This window comes from Cuculus canorus, chromosome 1 (assembly GCF_017976375.1).
Source record: "Cuculus canorus isolate bCucCan1 chromosome 1, bCucCan1.pri, whole genome shotgun sequence".
Lineage (NCBI taxonomy): Eukaryota > Metazoa > Chordata > Aves > Cuculiformes > Cuculidae > Cuculus > Cuculus canorus.
Window position 1 is genome coordinate 108,814,176 of NC_071401.1, and position 12,734 is coordinate 108,826,909.

General features: G+C 38.3%; 1 protein-coding gene across 3 annotated transcripts in view; it reads left to right on the forward strand.

The window, feature by feature from the left end:
- CADM2 (cell adhesion molecule 2) overlaps nt 1-12,734 on the forward strand; it is a 660,645-nt gene that overhangs the window by 461,582 nt on the left and 186,329 nt on the right. For all 3 annotated transcript variants that reach the window (XM_054052742.1, XM_054052751.1, XM_054052759.1), the window contains one exon: nt 9,717-9,866. In XM_054052742.1, coding sequence (XP_053908717.1) covers nt 9,717-9,866 — 150 coding nt within the window. The remainder of the gene's footprint in view (nt 1-9,716; nt 9,867-12,734) is intronic.

Here is a 12,734-nt window from a genome sequence, read left to right on the forward strand (position 1 = left end):
CGTTATTTCATATATAAATTAAGAGAGAAAGCCAGTAAACTCATTCAATATATTTCAGTATTTCATCATACTGGCTTTTGTTTCTAGTGTCTTAGTTCCTTTGCTAAGAAAGAAGGCCAAAATTAATGTATTCTCCCTGCAAATGCAGGCTGCTGTTTGAAGTAGTAGGTTGCTTGCCTCACACCCAAATATTTACTCAGTGTTTTTGTTTTTTTTTTTTGCTTAGTCCTATTGAAGTCAATATTAAAAAATCTGACTGATTTGGAAAATAATTCGCTCATGATGCTTTCTTATCATTATTATTTCCTCAAGTTTATTTTTTATTTTCTCTCATAGAGCTTGGCATTTTTTAAGCTTGGCTTTGGTTTTGACTGACATCATGGTATAAAGGCATCAAACAAAAAGGCCGCTGCTTTGTGATTCTACACAAGACTGAAGAGGATAAATTTCTGCTGTAGGCTTTCTGTAAGAATGACTAGAACTCTAGGCTCTGTTCTTTCCTTCATATGCTGATAAACTTCACTTACCTCACAGGAATGCTGGACAGCCAGGGTCACAGGGGAATATAGAGTCAACGTACCAAAACATTGCTAACTCACTGCTGTCACTTCTTGTGCAGTCTCTCCTCTCTTTCCACACCCATTTCCCATTTCTTTTCTTTTTATGGCTTTCTGATATACAGTGAAGTGAGTAGGCAAAGCTTGCTGCACTGATACTGTGAAACTCAATATATAGAATAACTGTTTCCTACAAAAACAGATCTTTGCAGAAACAAAAGTAAAGAAAGGATTATATCTTCTCAGTGCTTTCAGCCACCAAGTCACATTTATAATCACCCTGGTAAATTGATTAGAATATATAACCTAAGCATCAAATGAAAGTGTTGAACTCATTAAAGAGCTTTCATTTTAATTGCAAAAAGTACAAAAAAACCCCCAACAAACAGAAACAGATAAACATGAGATGAACTCACAAGATTAATGTTTCCAAACTGGACCAAATAATGATAATTATTCTGCATAGTCTAGCCGCATACTGAGATAAAGATCAGTTTTAAAATCTGTAAAAGCAGCTGAGCCATGATTCCTGGGTTAAAAAAAAAAAAAAAAAAAAAAAAAAAAAGCCATTCTTGCCTGAAAACAGCTTGTGGCTAATGAGATATGAGCCTGTCAGTTCTACTGGAAAGCAGTTTTGGTCCTTCACAAAGCATCACAAAAACAACGTGCTATAGAATATACTTAACTATAGCTCCATCTAGGCAAAACAGCTGAAATAATTTTGCTAACAAGACTCCCTGAAATGATCAGAGCGACCAGGATACAGCATGATGACAGCAATATCTAGATGCTGCCTTCTTTTTGCAATAGCTTCATTGCTTATTGTAATTTATCTTTTTCATGAAATTTCTTGCTTCCTCTTCAGATAGAAGAGGAAGCAAGAGGAATTGTAATGTGCGCCATCAGTATTTTTTTTTTTAATTCTTTCATTATTAGTATACTCTGTGCAGCCAGTAAAATTGTTTGACTTGCCTTAAGGTTCAATTATGGAACAGAACATAGTCGTATATACCGTAGTAGTTATATATGTGTCTGATTGAGCTGACCTGCAAGCGGAGGGTAGAAGTGTCATTGTCAACCATTTTTTTGTGAAGAAAGGGAACAAACTGGATGAGTAGACCTGTCTATAGAACAATGATAGTCTGAGTCACATATATACTCTTGATTATACCTGTCAATCACCTCAATTGATAGTAAAGCAGGAAGTAAATTGCACTGAACTTACATAAAAGGCTGTGTTTAGAAGAGTACATATTAGTTCTGCATTTTATTTTCTAGATGTTTATAAAAATAGTGTCCCTTTAATACTTACTAAGTAGGATTTGAGGGGAGGATTTATCTTTGATTCAAATTAAAACTCATGTGAAAGATACAATTTTTATACCTGTCCTTTATACCTCCTCTTATCTTACTTTCTTATTCCCCTCCCACCCCATGTCAGTTTACACACTCACCACTATTTCTTCAGCTGAACAGGGATGATTCCCATATTTCTGGTGCTGTCAGCCTCATTTTCCTTTTCTGTATTCTCTAAAAGTTGGCAGAAACCAAAAGACTTGAATGCTCACGGGTACATACTTTTAAGAGAGCCCTAGACTTTGCAAGCCCAGTGTTTCATCATCATCCCGTATAAGATTTTTTCTCCTGTTGCATCTCCTAAAGCAAGTCTCAGTTCAGTATCTTCCCTTAGTACAAGTACCATATTTAGGCATCTTTTCGATACCTGCAATCTAACATAAAGACTTACTATTGCTTTTGTATAATGTATCGCTAAGATCTCTGGAGTGGAGTGCAATATCCTGGCTGTTTGTGCTCAAGGAAAAGAAAGGCTGCCAAGGTGTTGCGGTAATGAGGGGAGGCAAATAAAACGTGCTGGTTTGTTTAACTAGCACAATGCAGACTAAAAGATGATGTATCCAGGAAGTGCTTAAAACACTGATGAACAGTGAGGGAAGTGCTTAGGGGTTTTCCACTGGATGTTGAAATTATGTGATATGCTATGTTAATTTATTTTTCTTGGTACCATATTTTTATTCTTCTTGGTACCATAAGGACACTACGACACAGTTGCCATCACAGAAATGTGGTGGGACAACTTGTGTAACTGGAGTGCTGCTATGGTGGGATATAAACTCTTCAGGCGGGACAGGAAAAGTAGGAGAGGTGGTGGGGTAACCCTCTTTGTTAGAGAGTACTTTGATACCTTCGAGCTCAATTATGGTGATGACAGGATCAAGTGCCTGTGGGTAAAAATCAGAGGAGCCCACAAGAAGGCAGATGTTGTGATGGGAGTCTGTTATTGACCACCCAGCCAAGAAGAAGAAGCTGATGAGCTCTTCTATAAACAACTGGGAGAAGTCTCAAGATCGCTTGCTCTTGTTCTTGTGGGAGACTTTAATCTTCTGATGTCTGCTGGAGGTACATACAGCAGAAAGGAAGCAGTCTAGAAGGTTCCTGGAGGCTCCTCCATGACAACTTCCTCACACAACTGGTGAAAGAGCTGACAAGGGAAGGCGAGCTCCTGGATCTGCTCTTTTTGAACAGAGAAGGTCTTGTGGGGGATGTGACAGTTGGAGGACGTCTGGGTCAAAGTGATCATGAGATGGTAGAATTCTCAGTTCTATGTGAGGTGAGAAGGGGGTTAGCAGAACCGCCACATTAAATTTCCAGAGGGCAGACTTGGGACTGTTCAGAAGGCTGGTTGATAAAGTCCCATGGGAGACAGTCCTTAAGTGCAAGGGAGCCCAAGAGAGCTGGGTACTCTTCAAGAAGGAAATCCTGGCAGAGCAGGAGCAAGCTGTCCCCACATACCAGAAAATGAGCCCGTGGGGAAAAAAAATCAGCCTGGTTGAGCAGGGAGATATGAGTGGACATGAAAAAGGAGAGGAATGTCTATGAATTTTTGAAGAAGGGACAGGCATCTTGGGTGGACTACAGGGAGGAAGTTAGATCATGCAGAGGAAAAGTCAGCTACAGCTCAGAATGGTCAAGTCGGAGAAAGATAGTAAAAAATCTTTCTATGAATACATTAATAGTAAAAGGAGGACCAGGGAGAACATTATTGAATTCAAAGAGATGTGACAACTGTGTCAAAGGATGAGAACAAGGCTGAGGTATTTAATGCCTTCTTTGCTTCAGTCTCTAATAGTAAGGAAAGTTGTTCCCTGTGTATACATACCTAGGAGTTAGAGGAGAAGAACAAAGCTCCCATGATCCAAGATGAAGTGTTTAGAGACTTGCTTGGCAAATTAGACACTCAAAAGTCTATGGGACTGGATGGGATCCATCCCAAGAGTATTGAGGGAACTGGGAGACGTGCTTGCCAAAACCCTTTCCATCATCCTCCAGCAGTCCTGGCTGACTGGGAGAGTTCCTCTGGACTGGAGGCTGGCTGATGTTATACCCATCTACAAGAAGGCCGGAGGGAGGACCCAGGAAACTACAGGCCTGTCAGTCTGGGGAGAGTCATGGAACAGGTGATCTTGAGTGCTATCATAAAATGACATGCAAGAGAACCGGGTGATCAGGCGCAGTCAATACGGGTTCATGAAAGGCAAGTCCTGCTGAGCTAACCTGATCACCTTCTATGACAAAGTGAACCGCCTACTGGACAAAGGAAAGGCTATGGCTGTAGTCTTCTTGGACTTCAGTAAAGCCTTTGACACAGTTTCTCACGGCATTCTGCTTTAGAAACTGTCTGCCTCTGGCCCGGACAGGTGCACACTCTTCTGAGAGGAAAACTGGTTGGATGGCCAGACCGAAAACGTTGTGGTAAATGGGGTAAACTCCAGCTGGAGGCCAATCACAAGTGGTGTCCCCAGGGCTCAGTGCTAGGTCCAGCCCTGTTCAATGCCTTTATCAATGACCTGGCTGAGGGAATCGAATGCACCGTAAGTATGTTTGCAGACAACACTAAGCTGGGTGGAAGTGTCAATCTTCTGAAGGGTAGGGAGGCTCTGCAAAGGGATCTGAACAGGCTGGACTGCTGGGCCGAGACCAATGGGATGAGGTTTAACAAGACCAAATGCCAGGTCCTGCACTTGGGGCACAACAACCCTATGCAGCGCTACAGACTGGGGGAAGAATGGCTGGAGAGCTGCACAGAAGAGAAGGACCTGGGGGTGCTGGTTGACAGCCGACTGAACATGAGCCAGCAGTGTGCCCAGGTGGTCAAGAAGGCCAACGGCATCTTGGCTTGTATCAGTAATGGTGTGACCAGCAGGTCCAGGGAGGTTATTCTGCCCCTGTACTTGACACTGGCAAAACCACACCTTGAATCCTATGTTCAGTTCTGGGTCCCTCACTACAAGAAGTTTGTTGAGGTTTTGGAGCATGTCCAGGGAAGAGCAACAAAGCTGGTGAAGGGACTGGAGAACAAGTCTTATGAGGAATGGCTGAGGGAACTCGGATTGCTTAGCCTTGAGAAGAGGAGGCTGAGGGGAGACCTTATTACTCTCCACAACTACCTGAAATGAGGTTGTAGAGAGGAGGGAGGTGGCCTCTTCTCCCAAGTGACAGGGGACAGGACAAGAGGGAATGGCCTGAAACTGCACCAGGGGTGGTTCAAGCTGGACATCAGGAAAAAGTTTTTCACAGAAAGGGCCACTGGGCACTGGAATAAGCTTCCCAGGGAGGTGATTGAATCACCATCCCTGGAGGTATTCAAAAGATAGGCAGACGAGGTGCTCAGGAACATGGTTTAGTGGTTGATAGGAATGGTTGGACTCAATGATCCTGGAGGTCTTTTCCAACCTGGTGATTCTGTATTGTTCAGAAGTTTCAGAGTTGGTTTTTAGAAACACCCTGGCAAGCACAATTTTTACCAGCAGTGTTTGTCAATGTCACAAAGACTGTAGGTATATGAAAAAATGAAGAGCACACGTCACTGGGCTCAGAGAAACATATGTTTCATGCAGTTATAGAAACTTACACCTAAGATCTGCAGGAGGAGGTCATAGAACGGGAATAGAGGGTTGTCTTTGGAACAGTGTCTGGGAAAAAACACTGGCATCATGGTAGACTATCAGTCAGACTTTGTTTTCCATCTGAACCTGTAGCCAAGACGACTCATTTAAGTGTGCAAACAAGAGTTCAAAGTACTGGTAGTGAAGTGACATCACCTTTGTACTTTTTTCTTCTGTGACTACAACAGTAGGGTTTCCAGGTCCCAGCTCCATGCTTTGGAAAAAAGATGATAAATTGAAGAGAGCACAGAGAAGAGATACAGACTAATTAAAGGATTAGAAAAAAATGCAATTTCTACAGAAAGACTTAGGAGCTTGATTTATTTTGATTATCAAAGAGAAGGTTAATGGATGATATAATCACAGTCCTTAAGTACTTACAAAAGAAAAAGAAATTTTATGAGGAAGGGCTCTTCAGAGCACGGGGAAAGATATAACAAGCCAGTGCGTGCTAGGTGCTGTAGTAAGACAAATTCAGACTAGGAATAAAATCCTGTTTTCTTGTTTGAACAAGATAGGTCGAAAGAGTTTGGGTTGTTCAGCCTGACGAAGAGAAAGCTCTAGTAAGACCTTATAGGGACCTTCCCATACCTGAAGGGGGCCTACAAGAAAGCTGTGGGTTTTTTATCACATTTTACATGGCATGTAGTGATAGGATGAGAGGGAATGGCTATAAATTGAAGAGGGGAAGATTTACGTTAGACATTAAGAAGAAATTCTTCATGATGAGGGCGGTGAGAGATTGGAACAGGTTGCTTGGGGAATGTTATTGTGGATGCCCCATCCCTGCAGATGTCCAAGGCTAGCCTGGATGGAGCCTTGAGCAGCCTGGTCTGATGGGAGGTGTCTCTGCCCATCGCAGGGGGCTTGGAACTAGATCATCTTTAAGGTCTCTTCCAACCCTAACCATTCTATGATTCTGTACTTCCTGGGCACATGCTATGTACCTATTCAACAGAAATGAAACCTGTCCCAGAAAATACTATCTGTCCACGTTCAGGACGGACCAGATCTAGTCTTTAGTGGCATAAAACCACTTCTTTAAGTCTTTTAATGCTCTGTTAGATGGCACAGTGTTGATGGCTTCTGTAGCCCCAAATATCCTACTTCAATAATTCCAGTTAAATGCTGATACATACAATAAAGTAAATCTCATAAATGTTTCTTTGTCTTAGTTTTCCCACTACTTACTAAAAATTATGGTCTTCCTGAAGAGATGTGCAGTATCTGTTCTTTTGGTCTTGCTTTGTATATTTTTCTTTCTTCCACACAGGCTCCCTTCTTTGCATTTGGGCTAGTTTGCAGAGTGAATGGCTCCTCTTCTCTGCACCTCTTTCTCCACCCCAAACTTTTCCCAATCCACACAGCTTCTGTATGGGTAAGGGATAGGGTGAATGCTTTGGTTTCACTTTTATATGCTAGATTAATTCTTGTTTCCAAAACATCAGCATGCGGTAGAGCGATTAGAGAAAAGAAGGTTATCTGACCTCTTTCAAATCATGGCACTTTTACATTTTCTTTTTAAATGGTTTATCAGAGAAGTTTGCCCACTAACCACTCTTCTGGTCAAAAAAGTCTGTGGCGTGACAAACATTAGCTGATGATAGACTGCATATACAATGACACTTCCATGACAAGAACTATAATGTGAGAAAAAGAATATAGGGTAATTCTCAGGAATCATATTAATAGAGTCCTAAATCATTACAGCAATTCTTCATTAAACTAACTTCCATTCCTAGTCTTTAATGTAAATGACAGATTTCACTGTGCTAATCTGGCACTGGTTTCTGTTTAATGCTCTCTGTATGCAAAAAAATATTTTATCCCCCATAGCCTTTTATCCACAACTCATTCTTTAGAAGGTTATTTCTTTGGTAAGATGCCTGTAATTTAGTGGAAGTAATAACAGGCTGTGTGCATTTTTCTGGATTTTTAAAATTCTAATTTAAGCGATAAGCAATTTATGCAATATCTTGAGGTTCCTTGACACGTTGGAATTGAAAGAGGAGAAATGGAAGGGAATGACAAATCTTTTCTGTTTTCTTTTTTTTTTTTTCCGTCCTTGTTTATAATTTTTCACTCAACAACTGTTTCTCAATGTGTGGTTTTCAAGAAGCAAGGTTTGATTAATGAAGTGTCAGCTACAGAGGATGTCATGAGAATTTTGGCATTTATTGTTTGCAGCATTTAAATTAGCTATGGTGTTTTCAATATTCCTTACTTTTTGTTTAATATATCTGTTATCCTGCTAATAGTATATGCCCTTTTTTAGTAAATATCAGCACATAGTACATTTAGGCTTCTAGAGGAAATTGATATCTATAGAAAAATCATAACAGTTATTCATATTTGGCATTCTGATCGAAACACGTCTATCTATTTATTTATTTAAATGAAGACAAAGATGTGGGGTTTTTTTAAATAAAATATTTATAATAGTATTTCAGTATCTCAATATCTCAATTTATTGAGAAAATTTTTCCTTAACACTGCTGATAATTTTTAAATTTGTTCAGACTTTAAACACTTAGGCAATAAAATGAATTTTTGTAAAGTATCTGTGGAGAGTGTTAGACCACCTAAATGCTAGTGGTTTCCATGACGTAGATGCTTACGTGTACCAGGCCTAAAACAATCAACATTATTTTACATAGGACAATAGACAGCTATCAAGACCTGGCTAGAATTACATTTTTGGCAATATCAGCAGCTCAAATAGAAGTTCAGTTGTTAGTTTTTATTTACTAATTCCTTACTTCGGTCATCTGAAAACCTGTGTACTAGATAACAGACTGCTGTATTATCAGGCCTTCCATATAGAAAATATGCCTCCGTTTAACTTAGCTGTGAACAACTCTTATAAGAGTCAGTAAAACAGGATGTTTCTGCGCAGGTTTTATACCAGATTTGTGATTCCATATTGGTATAATTAGCGGATATTATAGATATAATTTCCTTGGTGTACTTATGACATGTCTATGAGCTTGTTCACTCCTGTAGGACCATAGAGAGATTTTTCACTTCTGACACATCCCACTTGAGTGTCAATCTTTGTATTATACTACTTATGCTAGCAGCTCTTCCTGCCTTTGAGTGCTTCTTGTATTAATAGAATCTGTATAAAAGGAGAGGAAGAAGAAAGAAGCATATATTTGATTTACACTATTGGATTGTATTTCTTTTGCATTTTATCCTGGAATAAATTAATATATCTCCCAGATAATTATGTGTCTTGCTTATTATTGAAGATCTTTTCTTTCCCCACCTTTATTAAAAATGACTTCCATGTTTTTACTGTGCTCCCTTGTTGTGGTACTCTTTGTCAGGATGTGCTGTTTGACAAGGGGTGAGCTATTCTCACAATATACAAACACTTTCATCTAACTATGCCATTGAAAATGCTTGTGATTCAAGAACCTGGGTGATATTGCTGCTGTATTGTGCAGCAGTATTTGGAAATCATCCCAGTGACTTTTCAGCAAGCACTTAATGTGATTCATAATGCCTTAGGATAGAATCATAGATGTGAAAGAGACCTATTACATCATCACTTCTATTTTCATATGAGATCAGACTATATTCCCTCAGCAGAGGATGCATCGACTATTCAATTCACATTGCATTTACTCTCCAACAACTTTGAATCCTGGGAGGAAAAACATTGTCCTGAGACTTCTTTAACAAGCATAAAAAGATACAGGAAATCAAGGCTGCCCTGTCCTTTTATTTAAAAAATCCTATGTGGATTTTTGTGTTATGTTTTCAGTGACGTTTTCAACAGCCATTTAACTATGTTATCTGTACTGAGACATCTATGTAGGTGTATAGCACCTGAGCCCTATGCAGAAGCCTATCCTGAATGTATGAGTATGTCTGAGGAGATAAAATTGCAGAGCTTTTCTTTGGAACTAATTAGCATGGCTTACGTGGTGAGGGAAGGTGTGGGAGAGTGGGAGAGTAGGAATCCGTTTTTCTTAACGAATCTATCTGCTTCTTGGATACAGATAATTTATTGTGAATAGATTTTTTTTTTTTCAATTTATTGTATGGACTTTCTTTGGTCAGCATAGTTCCAACTGAATTCAGAATGTCATCTGTGGGAAATTCCTGCAATAAATTCAGTTCTACAACTTAAATCCTGGGTTTTTATTTTTCTCTTTTTCTCTTCCCTTCTCTATCCCTCCCTCCTCAGGCAGCCAAGGCCAGTTTCCACTAACACAGAATGTTACCGTTGTTGAAGGGGGAACAGCAAATTTGACCTGCAGGGTCGATCAAAATGATAACACCTCCCTCCAGTGGTCAAATCCGGCTCAACAGACATTGTACTTCGATGACAAGAAAGGTAAATCTTTTCTGAAACTCATGATTCTGCATTATTTGTTTTAAGAGGGAAATGTTTTTACCAAAATCCCTTTAATATTTTAATATGAAAATATTTGCAAGGAAAATATACTTTCGGCTACAATTATGATATCACCTTTTTTTGAGGGGAGTTCACAGATTTAGTGTCTTGCATATAAAATTGTGTGTTATTATTAAAGAAAAAGAATAATATTTGAAACTTGTATTGCAAGTTAATTTGGAAAACTGTAAAATATCTTCGAAGAGCATTTATGAATGGTAGGAGGCTGCCAAGGGAAGTAGTCTAAAAACCTTGTGACTTGCTTTTATTAATGTATGTTTGTATGTATGCATATATATCGATTACATATTTTACATATGTAATCCCACTATTTGTTTCAAATGTATTGCAGTTTACTTCTTAGTACAATAAGGAATTGGTGAAGTAGATATTCATAACAACTAATAAAAAAGCTCAGTTTTAGTGCCCTAATTTTTCAGATTATACCATGCACTTTCTTTTTTAATTTTAGTTAAATTAAAGACGAAAAAAGACAGGAAAATGTCCATTCCTTACAAAAAGAAGGGCATTATCACTGCAGAAAGATATATTTCTAAGGTAATTATCTTAATCTGAAATGAAAAAGCATTACATTTTATATAATAGAATCTTAACATAAAGATTACATTGGATTCCATAAAGAAATTAAAACGTAAGTTATGAGAATTTAGTTTAAAAAATTCAAAAGCTTTGGTGTTGATTTCAATGATATAGCAGTTCAATGGTATTTTATACTTCATTCTACTCCTTGAATAGGTTCTGAAAGGTGCTACACACTCTCGAACATATTTTAACAAGTGCAGTTAATTTGCTTAAAATTAAGGAATTGCTATCCAAATGCTTTGCTAAATGATGACAAGACTTTAAAACACCTTTCAGAACTGAAAATGGTTTGGGGATCTATGCACTTCAATAAAAATAAAGTCTAAAACCTACCATTTTATACCTGCAGAAGCTGCAATCAAGATAAGGGGGGGTGCTATTAATGTAATAGCTGAATGGAATCTCTTTATGGTGTTGAAGTGGTTCCTTTCTCTTTTATCTCATTTCCTGTAGCGTGTAATCATTTGATTTGCAATTTCTTTGAAATCATAAGTACCTTTTGAATGCAGAATTGAAGATGAGAGGTTTATAAGGTACAAACTTCTGAGCTATAACTCTAGTCCTGTAACCTTTACTGATATGGATGGGCCCCTTTATTTAAGTTGCAGTTGTTAGTGATTTAGATGGGTAAATAATGTTTGCCAAACTAAAGGTAGAGAGAACTTGTCTGTAGATAGAGCACATCAATACTCACAAAATCTATATCTTTTATAAAATAAATGACATTTTAAAGGATGCTGACAAGGACGTGGGAGGACTGCAAACAGATTAATTTTAACTTTATAGACATTTTGGTGTGAATTGAATTTTCTGTGTGCTTTAGCTAATTCTATACTTTTATGGCAAATAATTGAAGTTTGTATTTTTTTTTTAATGTAATGAATAGAAGCAACAGAATTTGAATGGCATGCTGCATAGTAAGTACTTAAAAGCAATTTATATTCCCCACAGGAAGTGTGAAGACCTGAAGTGTGGAAATTTAAAGGACCACACTCTTTATTAAGTTTTTAGTTTGTCCCAAGACTTCAAGGAGTACTTGGTGATTCATTTATGGAGGGATAACTGTGCATCTGTTAGGCAGGACAATGTTTGGCATGTTGAAGAAAAGCTTTAAGTCCTTCAATCACAGATATTTGGTCTTGCTTACATTGACAGAGCTTTGCATTCATTCTGTCTGACATTTCCAGACTTGAGTATTACCAAGGAGGGTGAGCAGTGCATCCAAGTCCAACATGGAAAGCATTCTATCATTTCTGAAAATGAAGTTATAGCTTTGATTGGCATTTTTTTTTCTGTGTGTATATGTGTATGTTATTAAAAATACAAAGGAGATTTCCTTTACATGCTTTTGACTGAGCCAAAATGGAGAGAGATATTTATGGCTCTGATATCTTGGTGGTTTTCTCAGTAAATGATGGCAAAACAAACACAACTCCTCCCTGCCAGGCATACAATTTGGCTATAAAAGGCAGCTTTCTAATGGATCCATTCATTACATTTAATTTATTGAGAGCAATGCCTCAGCCAGAGTCTTTTTAAACCTGTCTCATAATGTTAGCCAAAACCAACCTTCAGATCTTGTCTTTCCAGCACCATGAAAAGTGCTGTTTAATAGCTATGTTTCTCAAACCCTGAAAATTCATGAAAACTGAGGAATAGGTGTATGGTACACAACGATGTAGGGTTAAGTTCCATGTGGGAAATAGAACTTTAGAAGAGGACCAATGCTAGTAGCCTTTATATCCATTAAAGCTGAGTAACTGAATATTACCACATTCAGAACGAAATCAAATTTGCATGCCTTTAACTTTGCCTTCCTTCAGTAAGTTATTTTCTATATCTTTACTCATAAGAATGGCACATATAAGAACAACAGTATATTTCTTTTATGTCTGGAAACTTAAAAAATATTCAAGAAACCTTTCTACTGATTATTCTATATTTTAATAGTTATGAGAGTAAGGTAGTAAAACAAAGTTAGTTAAGTATCAAAAGAAGGGTCCTCACTGCAGCATATGATGAGGGAGATGACAACTGTCAGCCTGTGGCAGAACAGGTGCCAAAATCGGAGCAAATTCTCCGTGCAGCAAAAAGCCCTCTGACACTAGATTGTTCTTGGTGGGACCTCTTTTGTCTTCATGATTCTTTCTCAAGCAAGTTGATTTCTCTGTCTGGCAAAACATTTTCTGACCAAAATAGAACTTG